General features: G+C 33.8%; 1 protein-coding gene across 1 annotated transcript; it reads right to left on the bottom strand.

Moving 5' to 3' along the window:
* Positions 1–14,136: 14,136 nt before the first annotated feature.
* LOC123562454 (uncharacterized) lies at positions 14,137–16,177 on the bottom strand. Its single transcript, XM_045355094.2, has 2 exons — positions 15,783–16,177; positions 14,137–15,235 (listed from the first exon to the last, which is right to left on the bottom strand). The coding sequence occupies exons 1-2, from the start codon at positions 15,837–15,839 to the stop codon at positions 14,795–14,797; spliced, it is 498 nt and encodes a 165-aa protein (XP_045211029.2). The 5' UTR covers positions 15,840–16,177; the 3' UTR covers positions 14,137–14,794.
* Positions 16,178–17,255: the final 1,078 nt, after the last annotated feature.

The following is a 17,255-nucleotide window of genomic DNA, read 5'->3' as shown; positions in this document are numbered from 1 at the left end:
GTTTGAAGAAGGCTTAACGATCGAACAATTTGACTCCGCCCCTGGTAGGCGGCGGCTATTGCAATATGGTAAATATTTCTTACATGATATAACGTAGTTAATTTGGCAGAATTCTGCCCTTTCCAGATATCAGAAGCGTGAAAGTCTGTAATATAATTAAAGAAAAACTGTTATAGAACTTTGCATAAAACACATTTTTTCGTAAATGTAGCTGATTGAAAAAAGGGGAAAATTGATTTTTTTGTTGTTTTTTTTTCAATGTAAGATCGTCTAATATTTTACTGAGTAAACACCCTATGCAATATTTTCGCGAGTTGCGTTCGTATGGTGTTCAAGATTGAAATATATTTCGATCTTAAGTTTCAAAAGAAGTTTCTTTTTTATATATGTTTTGACGGTTTTAACCAAAGTATACCCATTTGCAGATGCTCTGAGCTGTATTGTTAGACAGTATAATCCGTTGCAAGGCTCATGTGGAAATAGCTTGTAAAACGTCCATAAATCTCCGCCACTCTTATACGGAGTGTACTATCGTAAACGATTTACAATAAATTCTTCCCCTTTTCAACTCGTCCCCAAGTTAACTCGTTCCTATTTTGGTCATTTCGTATGCCTTGATGATATTGAAACACAACACACTTTTCGGTCCCTCTTTTTTAGTCTTTTATTTGTCAAAGATTCCTGGATTATGATTAATATGATTATGACGTAAAATATGTGTTCTGTAAAATATGTTCTATATAAAAGGCATGAAAAAATGTACTTTAAAAACTACATTTTTTATAAATACCCGAATGTATGTAAAAGTGCAGAGTGTATGCACGTTATCGTAGCTTAAAGTGCGAATTTACAAATGCGGTTGTGTGCATGTATGTTTTTTTTTTTTAAAAGACACTTCATCATTTAAAAAATAATTCAGTGCCTTTAAATATCTCATTCTTATATAAATATAAATGCAAAACAATTTTCTATCCTCTAGAATATTGAATTTATTTTTGCAAACGTTTTTACTGCTTTAACTTAATAATTCATGTTCAGCTAATGTATACCTTTGTTATTCATAGTCGGTTATAAAAGCTCATTAGAGCTTAATGTTTGTTTGATGTAGTTTTGATAACTCAAAATAAATATAATCTTATCTTATAGTATCATATCTTATGACATTTGCGGATGAAAGTAGCTGAAAATAGGCAAGGAATGTACAAAAATATGAACTTCCTGTATTTTTAAAATTTTGCGGACATATCTTTCTCATGCACATTTAAAATTGGTTAAAGATTTTGCTATTAAAAACATTTCTTGAAACCTTACTAAACCAACTAAAAAGTAGAAAAAAATGAATGAAAATAAAACACAAATTCTTTAATATTTTACTATACGTTTCAGTATAACGAGATTATTTGGCCGTAATATCTCATTATTACGACACGACTTTCTTGTGAGAACGATATTTTTCATTGTATTAATGAAACATGTTCTTGTAAAACGAGATAGCACGTTGTCATAACGAGAAAAGATCTCGTAGTTACATGTACGTGATACGAGTAATTTTCATGTTATTATGATATAAATTTCGTCATTTATTTAGAAGCTCATTTCTTACAAATGCTTTAGTTTGGAGCTTGTTGTCAAAGTTCCTTTTTTATGTTTTGTAAACATCTGATCAGATGCATTTAAAATGCATTTTTATTATATTTGATATTTTTGTTTCTCATACAAGCCATACAAGTGAAATTACAAGAAGAATCTTTGTAAATGATTTGTAAATTGTTGTGAACTTTCCCTTAAAAATATATTTGCTTATAACATAAATGAGTTTTTCAGAGTTCGGGATTGCATGCATTTTAAGACGTATAAATGGTAATAATAGTTTCATCGCTTGGCCCTCATCATTTAGAGGATAGTGCTAAGACGCCTTACCAGAATACACACAGTTATGCCATCATGAAAATTCGAAATGTGTCGTATAATTTAACGAATGCAAAATTGCAGTATAAAGAATAGGAGGGTCAAGAACTGACGTATCACTTTTTTACGATGTATATCATGTTTTGAATATTATTATTAAGGACATTGAATTTTACACAATAGCATGGTTCTGTGTTTGTTTCTAATACATATCACGATAATTTATTTTAAACAATATGTTCTAATTTAAGAAGGGGCCTCCTTGGCCGAGTGACATCGAATCACTTGCCCCTAACTGATGTGGGTATGAGCGGCAATAGGGTGTATAATTTTTTATGTGAAAAAGCCATCACGCTGGCTTACGGAAGGCCGATGGTTCTACCAAGACGTCCGCCCGTGATAAAATAATGTCCGTAGGGGCACCTTGGGTCTTCCTCTATCGCCAAATGTTGACAAATCGTGATATGACAAATAACTGTGTCGGCGTGACGTTAAACCTAACAAAAACTAATTTTGGTAATTCATGTACTATCAAGCAACAGTCTAAAATTAGAATTGACAAAAGCTCTAAACTTCAGTTCTAGGAATTGTTCAATACATTAAGATTTATGTGAATATAAACTGCATTGTAAGTGGCACAAGCATTCTCTAAACTGCTGTTTTATGAACGCACTACAGATAATCTAATATATTTATGAAAATATATAAATAAATCAGAATATCAAAGAGCTGGTTGCATCAATACTGATTTCAGTTTGAAATTATTATTGCCTGCAGCAGTAAGATGTATTCTCTTAATATATCCCTATATAACGACGACACTCAATGCCGTTTCCATTGTGGAACAAAGTCGTTCTAAACTTTGATCTGTTTTATCTAAGTTATATGCAAATCTATTGGGAAATTAATATTCGTTCAATCAAAACTAAATTTCATTAATATTGAAATATCAGTTTAATTCCACTGCAGCATAAGGGACTTCAATTGAAATATGTTTGGAAATAATTTATATTCTTTCAGATCTACCTAGATTGTTGCTTGAAAAAGGTCACACAGTTATGGCATGAATTTAGAGAAAACAATATACGACACATAAAATAGATTTGAGCCGCACCATGAGAAAACCAACATAGTGCGTTTGCGACCAGCATGGATCCAGACCAGCCTGCGCTGGTCAGGATCCATGCTGTTTGCTTTCAAAGCCTATTGTAATTAGAGAAACCGTTAGCGAACAGCATGGATCCTGACCAGACTGCAGTCTGGATCAAAGATGTTCGCTTTCAAAGCTTATTGCAATTAGAGAAACCGTTAGCGAACAGCATGGATTCTGACCAGTCTGCGCGGATGCGCAGGCTGGTCTGGATTCATGCTGGTCGCAAATGCACAATGTTGGTTTTCTCATAGTGCAGTGCATTTTGAATTTATCATTTCGAAAAGTATTTATTTCACACTGCAATTTTGCGGAAGGTCAACACACATGATACTACCTAAGATTAAGATACCCATGAATGGTTTGATGTAGAAATCTGTTTGTTTTTTCTACCATCACAAAATGGTAGAAAAACTTTACATTTTTTGTTACATATTCGTTTGGATTTAAATTTTAGCCATTAACTGCGCATTTGTTAGTTTTCCATTTGTTTTTATGTAAATGGAATTAAAATTAATGAATACTTAAATCAATTTTCAGTGTAGATGGTTTAGTCTGAGGTACCAAAAGTCTGCCGAAACGGACTCGGTCATCCGACAATCTAGATTCAGCTCTAATTTGCGAAAAAGTAAACGGTTATGAGACACATTTCTTACCACCATTATTTTGTCTGGTAACAAGCTTTAAGAATATACATAAGTTTAGGCCACTTCTTTGCAGATAAGACGTGACATCTCGCGCAAGATGTGCATTTTGGATCATTTTTGCCACAAATTTTAGTGTCCTTCAGCTGGAGTTGTACTGGTTTTTCCCGTCAACATGCTGTTCTCTGTTGTATGAATGTTTATTACTAATAATACCGATGAGCGCATTAAGAGCGACGCAGTGATATCTGTAATTCGGGAAAGTGCTATGAAAAAAATAAATGATATCTAAAACAATGAATCTGATAATGTATGCAATGATTCTGTGCGTTGCATTATAATAGTACTGAATATCAGCATTACATCGCATCCGAAACTGAAACTGAATAATTTGATTAAACGCATATTTCTATATTAAAACAGCAAATGACAACCATGATGACATCGAACAGTATGGGCGGAGAATGATGTTAGACATTTTAAACATCTCGGGTGACACAGATGTACAAGAAGACATTGAAATTAAGATCTTGAATTTTGCAAATGAAAAAAACTGAACATTGCCATCAGTACTAGTGATATCGACAAAGCGCACAGAATAGGTGGATTCAAGGAGACCTCCAGGGATATGCGTGTGATTGTGAAATTCTTAAACTCTTCAGCGAATGTACAACGCAAAAACATCAAGTGCTGATGATATTTTCTTTCAAGAGTATCTCACCAGCAAACGGGGACAACTTATCTATGAAGCAAGAAAGCTAAAACGTGTAAAAACTAATGTTCTGGAATTAGATGTAATTCGTGTGGGAGAATTTATAAAATTGGTCATATTGTTTAATAACATTATATCACGACACATGCGGTTCGATATGTTAAGCTGGTCTTCATTTATATCTGCTACAATTATTAAGTTCTGCTTTGATCCTTAATCTATTTCTAAACATCTATTCAGTCAGTCCCAAAATTCGACCGTATAATAAGGTGGTCTATAAATTGTACATAAGAGATATAAATGTCTTTTTTTATCTTTAATTTCTACCCAGAGTGATTCGGGAAGTAAATTTTCTTAATTAATCAGTCTTGTAGGTCTTAAAAGGCTACACGGAAGATTTTAGGGAGTTTGACTGTGAACACAGGAACAGTAAACCAACAAACTTTCACAATACATCTATTTACGGTTTTTTTACTGTAACACCTGACATGTTCTCGAGACTAAAGATTTACTATTGTTAGAAATATAAATCATTTTGCAAAGTAGAATATTTGCTTAGTGTGACTACCTTGTAATGTAGGATAATTAGTGAAAACATGAGCACTTTCGCCCGTATTACTTTCAGAAATACAGTCAGTTCGGGAATTATCAAAAATAATCCTTAACAGTTTTTTTACATTTTACAGTACCGAAATAACTGATACTAGTTTGAAAGTTTATTATAACATATCTTATTTTGACTTATCCGTTTTAATATTAATTGAGTCACAGTTATAAACAAACCCGAATTCTTAAGAATGAAATCTAAAATATCGCATCACAGATAGATGTTTTTCTTCTTACTAAACTACTCACATTTGACTGCAACTGTCTGACAAAAAGTCTTTAAACTCAGAGATTGTAAGAAAGATCAGATGCTCTTATGTACGAAAGATTTTCTTTTACATAGAGGATGTTTGTTTGTTTCAGTGTGAGGTGTAACATAAACTTCATCGAGTAAACACCACTTGCAATATTTTTACGAGTGGCGCGGCAACGTAAAATGTAAAAGATGGTATTCAAGAGTGAACAACTATGTGCCCATCTTATACTGAAACAAACAAATGTTCTTTTTGTTTTATGTATTTTTAATGATTTTAATGATCGTACCCATTTTACCCGCTCAACGGCACGTGCATTACGTCACAATTTCGTAAAGTCATGATATCTATTCTAAAAAGCTGTCAAATAATTCTACAAGGAAATTCATTGATGCAAGCATCAAAGACGCCGCCAAGTGTTGTGTCTGAAGTACATTTATTGCAATATGAGAAATCACCTAATCATTACTTTATTAGTCTGACCGGCTACAAATTATCAACATTAGCACATGAAACAATATATGTTATAAACTGTTTAAAACATGAAGAATAAACATGATTGAAAAGTATTACCATGCAAAACAAATCCTCTACCTGCAATGACATTGACATTTCGAGTTGGTGGTCCCTTTACATACAAAATGAAAGTTATTACTTCACTAAGGCCAGCACCTGTGAAATCTTATATGCAGGAGCGTGTGTATGAAGTTTCACAGAAATGCAGTTTGTTGGAAAATGAGGTTATGTTAAAAGATAATAATTTCAAAGTTGTGGTTCACAGAGACAATTATTTTTATTATCATGTAATGTAATGAGTGTTTTCTATTCATTGATGAAGTTTCATAGACATTAGTCACCTACATTATAGATTTCAGAATGCAGATTATACACAGCATTTTACTGTTTCCGTTGCCAAAACAACCAAAAAATTTGCCCAAGAAAAGAATGATGTAACATGAGTAATCTCTATATTGCCCCTATTCACAAAGCATGAATCTTTCTTGTATACTTTTGGAATATCATAGAATTCATTTTTATTTTCGGACGAACAATTAACTTGAAGTCCTCGCTGAATCGTAAATAAGACAAAAGGTAAAAAATAAGTTAACAGCGGCACTTCCTTCGTTCATTTCAACATATATATATATACTTATTGATTCCTTTATTTAACTTGTTAATACGTTTTACAATGAATTTTATGCAGGCAAAGTGTAATTTTCCGTATTTTTTTATTTTTTAATATTCTCTTGGAAGTTTACTGAAATGGTATTGTAAAATACATGAATGCTCTCACACGTGGCGGTATATCTGCGGTGTGTTCTATTAATAGAAAATGTGATAGGTAAGTAGGTCATGCTAAGATCAGAAATAGAAAACTTGACTTACAGAGTAACCTCCCATATCAATAAATCGGACAAACATTTTGACGAAATTGTAAATAAAAAAAATTTTCTGCTCTACAAATAAGGAGAGGAAAGACAGATAACATTGTTTTATATCATATAATACGTTGCATTACATACATTTTTTATGTTTTCTTTTTGCCATTTTTTGTTTATTCACTAAAATCTATTGTGCATTATCGTTGGTCATTTTAAAAGCTATTCACTGTGTTCAGTTTATCACTTCGAAACTATTCATTACCATCTTTACAGGGTCCGAAATAAAAGTGTATCCCATATACTCGACGCCGCCTCCTGGGCGGCGTCGAATGATGTGCCTTTATTTATTTCACATTTTATTACTGTGGATTGTATATTTTTTATGTTTGTGTAGGCATTTATTATATACATCTATATCATTAGTAAAGTATGTTATGTAAAGATCAATTTATATTCCTTCACATTCCTGTGTAGTTCGGCACCAGTAAAAAAAAATGATACTCTCACTGATTTGGAGAGGAGAAAATATCAATTTCATCTCACATATATATTCAAGTATTTCACTGAAAGGTATAAAATAAAGTAGTATATTTAACTAACTATTTACACTAGAGCGAGCTTTAAAGTGCTATTGTACAAAACAGTTAACAAAACAGTTACTGTATATTCTTAGTAAATGTAGAACATAAGTCATTCTTTGTTTTTGATATGGCAAACATAATGCAAATTTCACAAAAGTTTCAGATAATAAATAATATTGAAACATTTGTTCATGTGCAGTCAAATTATATATATTTAGTCTTCTTAGTATAATATCTACAAACAGATACCTATTGTTTCTTATGTACATGTAATAACAGTGTCTGTTAAGCTTTCAAAACTGTCTGAAAGCGTTTAGGGTTCACGTGCAGAGTTCGTCCTCCTTCAGCATTTAGGAAGTCAGTCCTTACTAGATCAGCTTCATAGAGTGTGCCAAGGTCACCAACAGGAAACATCCATGACAGCCGTCCCTATTTTCATGGTCCCCTTCTCCCAGTAACTATAGTAGCATGGGAAGCAACTAGCAAACTAGTGCAAATGTTAATAAACCTTCAAACATTATTATTATAATTATTATACCAGATTTGAGACATGGTGATAGGTGGTTACTTACAACATCTCTGTATCAGCTGATGTAAAAATTGTCAGTCTAACTTTATTGGTTTAATAATGGTTTAAGTTTAAGTGTTTAATAATGGCAGGAATATAGCTAATTGCTTTGTTTTATTGCTTAATTACAGAAAACTCTCAGAATGTTTAAGTTTATGGATTTAATAATGGTAGAAATATAATTAAAAGTGTTCAACTTATTGTTTAATAAAGAGATAGCTGAGGGAATCTTATATGTAGCATACTATATTGCAAGCATTAAATCACAGACAGTCTTTGAGATTAATTCTAGAAACGTTTACATATTCTTTGTCTACTAATTGAGAAATGGAATGGATTCTTTCTTTAAGTATTCATTACAAGTCCATTAACTAATAATAACAACGTTTCATTGAAAACTACTCAAACTACGTTGCATTCATATCGCCGTGTTTGATTTTAATTTTAAACTATTATGACAAAATAATGACAGTTTTAAATAAAGAATTCATTACAAGTCCATTAACTGATAATAAACAGCGTTTCATTGAAATCTACTCAAACTACATTGCATTCAAATCGTCGTTTCTGATTTTAATGTTAAACTATTATGACAAAATAAATACAGTCTTAAATAGCACTATTGTTCAGTGTATTGGTTGTAACTTATAGTGTTATTATTCTCCACAAATTTGTTTTGGAGAGAGGGGAGTGGATGACACATCATTTGCCTTTCTCTGCCCACCTGTCAATCTGTACTAATTCGCACATATCTAAGAGTGTTCAAACATCAAAAGATTGTTACCCAGCATGTAAAGTTATACACTTGGGATATTGTTCGAGATTTCACAAAGCAAGATCAGAGTGATGACCATTGGCTTGGTCAAAATATGTACAAAGGACGTATGTTTGGGTTGAATATATCTCCGGTCCAAAACACTCCATCCATTCAGAGATTTTAATATTGCTATGCAGAAATATTTCACAAAATGAGACAATGACTCAGATTCCAGATCAAACGTCATGGTCAAATTTGCAGATTGACGGTTAGATGTCGTTATCTGCCTGTAACTCCATTTGTCAAGGAATTTTAATAATACTCAGCACAAATGTTTCCCATAATGAGATTATGTAATACGTACATTTTCAAGACGCCAAGCTTAGAGATCAAGGTCACACTTAGAGATAAAAAATGAATAAGGTAATTACAGGGTCTGTTTAGTGACCTGACCATTGGATATGAGTTGGGTTATGTATCCTCTCTGAAAATCTTCCATAGATCAAATACTCATTTTTATATCGATGCGATGTGTCGTGCCCAAAACTCATTTCCCTTACTTCAAGGTCAAAGTCACAAAGGTTTTATGAAAGTTATCAACGTAAACATCCATAAATGAATAAAGCTTATGTATCATATGGACCCAATTAAAATTATTGGTGTAATATTTCAGAATGCTTTCCTCGCATAATGATGAAGTTTATCGTTACATTTTGTGCACCCCTAATAACGTTTCTTGGGGATGGGGAGGGACTGAGGGGACACTTAGTGTCTTAGAATTGCACTTCTCCTTCAGTCTGTCTTTTTTTTCATGTTGTTAAGGTTCACCTTTTCTTTTGAATATTATAGCTTTGAAACTGTATATGTTTTATCATTAAGTGAGTAAGAAAGCCAAAACCATTTTTACATATTACCTGTTGTCAAGCATATACATGCGCTGCGTTGGCACCCGAAGGCGGTACTGTTGTAGCGGTGTTTTCTTTTTTCAATTTAACTTCGTTTTGGCGATATATTAACTGTTTGACGTTTTGCTTGAAGTCCAAACTCATTCATTCATTTATTTACTGTCCAAGTCGTACATGTTTCTGACACAGCGAACATTGTAATATTGATCTAAAACAAATGTTCAAATGGAATAAAGAGAAATATATATTTAATAATGAGGTATCACTTTTGAAAATACATTCAGTCTTGCTGCAGAGACCACGTGTGTTCAGGGACTGCTTGCATTTAGATACTACATTTTCAGTTCTTTTGTTTGTGCTGAGATACTTTAATTATACTGTTATATAAAGCGAACAGTTGTGTCAAATGACCATGTTTGCCCTCCCCTTTATCAAACTGGTGGTCTCTTAATACAAGATACTGTGTGAGTGATGAAGTCAATTTAATATCATGTTTCACTAAATACATATTCAAATGAATTCGTGTACATGTACGTCTTGTCTTGCTCCTTTTTTTCAAAAGCAATCAAATGGTTGAACAGGTATGAAGTACTCACGCTTAGGTCTTCTCCCATGCGGGCAATATTTTTTTTGCTCGATCTGGGTTTGTTGTTTTTTCATTAACTTAGGACGGGGTCGAATTATTCATATGTGCCTTTATCTTTTTATGTTATTATTCTCGGAAACAGCTGTTTTATCTAATAATAAGTATTCTACCTTTTTTTGAAATGAGTTCTTCATGCTGAGCAGCGCTTTCTTTTAGCCACTTAACGGCCTATACATTGTGCTACCTGCTTGATGTTATAATTGAACACATTTCTTCTTAGATCTGCTTGAAGTTTAATTTTGACCATCAAATATAATCATAATGTCTTACTGTTTTTGGTCAGTCGTTTCTCTTTAGATCTTGACGCTTAATTTGCCTTGCCTTGTCTACTTCTCCAGCTGCAATGCTTTATGTTTCATCAACAATTGTATTATGCATCCGTCTTGCTGCATTAGCTAATTTATTTAACATTGTTCTGTAATTTATGACAGATCATACTAAAAGGAACTATATTCAAACACCGCAAAATTACTGAAAGTGAGCAAGTAGAACGGATATTAAAATGGCAGATTGTTCACAAAATGTATAAAATGTGAATACAATACGTGTGTTCTGACGTATTAGCCCCTCATACCAAAACCATGTCGTCTGTAAAAGTCTATGTCTGTCATGGTGACACTTGCTATATACTATTTTAGAATGAAAAGTTAGATATGATACTGGTGTTTTAATAATTCACACTAAACACCTATTTTTTTCACCGTCTTTTCAAATTCAAAAAAAGCCATACCCTGAGTAATAATTAGACAAATAAGAGCCATTTTACTTAAAGTCACACATCCTCAGTAGTTAAATGAATTTTGGCGCTGGCTGCAAATAGCTTTCTCGGAATATAAATTATGTCATGTAGTAGGTGAGAAAACTATCCATTGACATGCGCATGGCCAATGCTACTATTGAGGTGCACTCCAATGTCTGAAAAAAATGTCTTGGGGATTCCCTTTTCAACATAAACTTGCATGTGAGGTGTAAATAATACGTTAGTTTTCGTTCTGTGCTTCGTTTATGGTTCTTCTTATATATTTTATCAGCTATCACATTTTAAGTGCTTTGTGTCAGCCATAAATAGTCTCTCGCACGTAAACTCAATCTTGGTATTTATGGAGCCTGTATAAAAAGGGTTCAACTTAAGGAAGTAGTATAGAATAAAGTTTTTGTCACCCATTATCGGCTAGCGTAAACATGCATCACACAGTTAGAGAAACTGCAGAAGAAAGTCACTCAGTGATCAAAGTCGTCCTCGTTGTTGTTCGAGACCCCCGCAATCTGTGTATGAAGCTCACAGAACGCACAATGCCCTCACAATTACTAGATATGTACAGGGGAATTAACGGATATCACCGTACAAGTAACGGACTAGTTCTGAGTAAAACGTAAAGCTGCAATGCTTAAAAAACTGCCTAAACGTTCTTCGAGCATTAAAGAACATTTTTGAACCAGTCATGCGACTGACAAAACGGGTATAGAAAAAGTCCGATGAACAGAGAAAATTTCTTCAGTTTCTTGTTTCTTGAACTAATTCCGAGATGCCACGTCCTATAAATTTGAATTAATATAGCCCTACCTTTATTGCTGGATTGTTATTTTGAGTGTTTTAACGCTTTTTATACAATAGTAAGATAGAAAAAGATGGAAATGGTAGGATGGTAAGAGGGCGATGGTATATTAGAATGGCAGAATAATATAATGGCAGCATAGTAGGAAAATAGATTGTTAGCAGTAGTCTAGTAGGATAGCAATGGTATGGTAATAGGGTGGTATGATTATGGTCGTAGGATAGTAAGATAGCGACAATAGGATGGTAGGATAGCAATAGTTGGATGTATTTTACTACCATCATTATTCTACAAACTTACTACCCTTTCATTCTACCGGCGTGATATTCAAAAATAGCTTTCAACTTCATTAAAAATTACAAAGCAAATTCCAGTTTAACAAGATTGTTGAAGACTTGTTCTTTTCGACTTTTTTGTTTTTCTATTTATTTTCTTCAATAAAGTTACCATTGAGATTCGTAAAACCTAAAACATCAAAATAAATATTGTTTCTTATATTTTGGCATTTCCTGCATACGAGGTGTCTTAAAGTCAGAAAATGCTATTTCTTTCAAATTAAATTGAATAAGTGAGTGAGTTGGGTTTTACGGCGAATCAATGCCTTAAACACAATCTATTGTATTCTCAATATACAGAGTAAAATTTAGTAATTTAAAACATCCTGTTAGCTAACACTGTTTTAAAAATCTGAACTTTTCTAAAATGTCTTTGTCCTTATTAGATGTATGTTAGATTTTTAATGTGCGTTTAATGTGCGTTTATTAAGCTTAATGGGTAAGCTTTGTACTGAATTTATTAGTATCTTCAAATAAGCAAATGATATTCCGTTTTGGCGCGAATTAGTATTTCTTACAGCAGTTCAGTTTGTTTCAGTATTGATTATTGAAAGAATGGAATGATGAAAGAGTTCGGAACATTCAGTCCTAAAGAAACGAAATAGTATTAGCAGAGCTACCGGCGCCGCAAAGCGGCGACGACATCGTCGCATTGAAAAAGGAAACAGATATCGTATATACTACCGAGTTAAAAACTCGTGGTCTTTTTGGAATCGCAAATGCCATCTTTCCATACAGATTTACAAAAAAAAACTACTACTGATATGAAATAAATTCATACTAACTTTGAACTAGGTTAGTAAATACAACAATTTAAAACAGTTTCATTTTTCTGAAACGCGTATAAATACAGGCTGAATTTGCCAAATACCGGCGTGGCAAAAAGAAACCGGCGGCTATTTATAGCCTTTAGATTTGATGAGAGGGGCTTCCGAGTAGTGAAGGTCTCTGCCTTCAAATAACTTGTCCCTAAACGCTGTTGATTTGACGCCTCGCTTTAGGTTTCGAACTCTGTGCAGTAAGGAAGCCATTCAGCTGGCGTGCATATGGTCGGTGATTTGACCCTAGTGCCCGCCTATGCCTGAACTAATGCCCGAATCGACAACTGGGGTCATTTTCCACAATCTGAAACTGGAATGTCGACTATACACTATAAATGTGTTTACATAATGTATAACCAAAAGTTCAGATTTGGTGTCACATTACTGCACATCGTCATATTGTGGGTAACATCTAATTCAGCTGATACAATGGCTGTTTTTAGTATTAAAATGTTAGACGACACAAATTTCTGACTTCATAAAATGAATAGTATCACCTTACTACCTTGACCTTGAAATAGGAATATTTGTGTTTTATTCATATATGATGTAAACATATAAAGTGTATTAGATAGGGCACGTTCTTGTGCAAGACGGATGGGCGGACGACCGAATAAAATATCGTGGAAGTAATTATAAATATGTTGTCATTTGCAAAATGTTACCTTCAGTTTTCATTCTCAACATCAGATTTTTGCTTGAAATTATGATGTGTTACATTCTTAATATCTCTGACAGTCTATCCGACATTTTAATGACAGTGAAAATAACGAGTCGATTGATACTAGTCTCCCACCCATTGATACAACAGCTCGCAACATCAAGATAACTGCAATTAATCCAGCATTATTATACACAGTGACTTATATTAAAAAATAGGTTAGTCATTTTATGACCTAAACATTTCTGCAAACTGCATTAAAGGGCTTTATTCTGAACTTAAATTCATATTTTTCTGACCCTGTTTACTGAACGAAAAACGAAATCTGTAAAGGGATATTTATTTTTTTCACAAAATACTGATTTTCACTTCCGACCTATTATCTCCGGGATGTCGATATACAATATACTGTCAGGCGATTATATTTTTATACAATGGAACAATGCATGGACATATCAAATTTCTGTTTAAATTTAAAGATTTTAAACTTAGCACAATTAAACTGCACAGAAAATGCAGCTATGAAAGTCCAAAATTTCGTAACTTCATAAACCATTGTATATGTTTAAATTACCCTTGTTTTAACTGTAGCATACTATATACATAATCTCACAATGAAATACGATTTGAAAATAAAGTCTGCATAACATGTATTTATTGTAAAAAAGAAACCAATAACAATAAATATGAAATCTTTCTTTTTTCTTGAAAGTGATTAAAACGTCTACACGCAATTTGGTCTTCGAGTTATTATATTTTCTGGTCCTACGGGGTCATACGGTGCATTCAATTTATATGTATAACAGAGATCAATATAAGCATGTGACACATGGCTTAAAGATTCCATTACGTCACGGCGGCAAACAGAATCATTCACATCCAATCTACTACGAGTATTGTTTTACTTAGCTGCACTCCTTGCTTCCAAATAATCTTCAGATATGCCTAATCAAGACAGCATTTTTAAAGCGCCTTGTTGTGGCCATAATATCCTCCCTGTATTAGAATTCAGTGTTGTTATATATTCCTTATTAGAAATTATGTGGTGCATTCAATTGTCATGTATATAACGGATGTCAAATCACACCTGCTCAATTAAACCGTTTTATACACTTCCCATATACTTTATTAGACTTGTGTTCACCTATCTCATTCTTTATTTGTTTTCCAGTTATGTCATAATCTTCGTAAATTTGCTCATAAAGCGTTTCAAAGTGACATTTTTCATATATCTTCTTCGAATAATCCGAGGACGCCTCCCCTTTAATATAAACATATTCAAAACCCAAGTTTTCGACCATTTCCGAGTTATGTCGGAATCCCTCTTCGCCTGTATGACTTAGCTACAGCAAGACCCGAAAAATGGATTGCCTCGTCAGTTCTGTAATACTCAAAGAATTTAGCATGGTCATCGCAGTAGTTTAAATACTCCAGTAAATTACGAAGGCGCTCGTCCGGTATGTTTTCTGTATTTATCCTGTCAGTTTTACTGACTATTTCAATTCCACGTATAGCGATTATTCCGCCGCTTACTTTACTTGTAAGAACTAAAGTTATCATTTGCTCGAATACAGCTTTCCAGTACTGTTCTGCACCTTCATTCCATTGCACATCAAACAACAAAACCAGTGGTTCATATGGAACAAAGTGCTCTTTCATAAACAAAATGGCGGCGTCTTGCATATCGTGCGTCAGTAATTTTATCTCCCATTCCTCAGAGAAGCTCTCTGACTTGACTTTTCTAAATGCCTGCAAAAATAAATGATGCTGAGAGGATAAAGTTCAAGTTTTGCATGGAATTATTCTTGCCTGTAGTCAGACAGTAATCATGCCGGTTTACTAGCACAAATTTATCATTATCACAATCAGATAAATTGTGACCAAAAGTGTCCAAACAGCTTAAATTTTGGATTTTTGATATTATAAATCTGATATTATACTATTACATGCGTCAAATATTTTATTGCATACTTGCAGCTATAGAATCTGTCCGTTTTGTGTAACCCTGCGACATGGGGTTTGAGGGTGTTTACACACTTCTCTACCTGTCATGCCATGAACATTTTGTTTGGATGAAAAGTGTAGTATCTTACTGAATACCGTCGGCAAAAAAATCTTTTCTGTACATGATACGTACAGTTTCACTACAGTAACTTTAGGTCACATATCGAATATCTTAAAACAGCAATATTAAACTTATCTAGGTATGTATTCTTCCGAGGATATTAATAAGAAGTAAACTTAAGATCACTTTTTCTATATTTTTAAAAGGAACACAATACGAAAAGTAATGTACCTTTTCAAATGATTCTTTTGAAAGTCCCCGTAAACCTGTCTTTTTACAAACCTCCATGTTAGTCTGTCAAGCATTAAGTGTGCGTAAGCGATATATGAAAATTCATGTCGCTGCTATCAGATATGTAACAAGGCCACTTAACTATAAATAGGTATCCGGTTTGTTATCACACTAATCCATCTTTGTTAGCTTGTATTCCATTTATTATTAAATTCCGGGTAGGTTAAAACGCAGCAATTCTGATTAAATTGTTAACCTTTACTGCTAATAATAAGCAAAAGGTGATAATAAACAACATGAACACAAATTTGTAAACATCTCATTTTTATGCAATATAATGCAATTATCGGTGCAGACATAAACGTTTTTGTTACACAGACCTGTATATCGATCTAGAGAAATATCAATATGTTTCTTTGCCAGCTTGCTGTCGTTTTATTCAAGAATCCTTGTGTTTATTGATCATCGCTCGGAATGAGTTCACAAATGAGTTTTATAACTGACAATTTAAAGAAACAGAGTAGTGTTATGATTTGACCTGTCAGGCCATTATTTTCTGCTCTCTGAAAACAACCATGCGTTAATCGTTAGACCACGATGAAGAAGCGCAATTTCCAATGACGAAACAGCTAAATGGCGAATCACGAGACCACGATGGCGAAGCATGACGATGCCGAAAACGAAAGAAAAAAAAAAAACGACATTTAAGAGATTTATCACAGCATTGATTGTATGAACAGTTTTTTTGTGTTGGATTTAACGTCGTGCCGGCACATGATAGGTCATATGGCGACTTTCCAGCTTTAATGGTGGAGGAAGGCCCCAGGTGCCCCTCCGTGCACTATTATATCACGAGCGTGCACCGGGGTAGAACCACCGACCTTCCGTAAGCCAGCTGGATGGCTTCCTCACATGAAGAATTCAACGCCTGATCGAGGCTCGAACCTACATCGATGAGGGGCAAGTGATTTGAAGTCAGCGACCTTAATCACTCGGCCACGGAGGCCCCTTGTATGGACATACATGTCATACGGGTGTATGAAACATTAATCGGCGATACACAACTATCAAGGTAAAATCAATATCTTATATTTATATACGGGAATCACAACGTCGTAAAGGGAAACGATCCACAGTTCATTTGTTAACCTCAAATTGTTTGTTTGTTTTCGGTTTAATGCCGTTTTCAACAGTATTTCAGTCATGTAACGATGGGCAGTTAACCTAACCAGTGTTCCTTGATTCTGTACCAGTACAAACCTGTTCTCCGCAAGTAACTGCCAACTTCCCCACATGAATCAGAGGTGGAGAACTAATGATTTCAGACACAATGTCGTTTATCAAATAGTCACAGAGAACAAACCCCACGCCCGATGATCGAAGTCACGACCCCCCGATCCGTAGACCAACGCTCTTACCTACTGAGCTAAGCAGCAATTACTTGCAATTTGATATAAATAAAAAATATAAAAC

The sequence above is a fragment of the Mercenaria mercenaria genome, chromosome 15 (assembly GCF_021730395.1).
Source record: "Mercenaria mercenaria strain notata chromosome 15, MADL_Memer_1, whole genome shotgun sequence".
In the NCBI taxonomy this organism is placed as follows: Eukaryota; Metazoa; Mollusca; class Bivalvia; order Venerida; family Veneridae; genus Mercenaria; species Mercenaria mercenaria.
The sequence above is the reverse complement of the archived record's forward strand: the minus strand, read 5'-3'. Positions and strand labels throughout refer to the sequence as shown.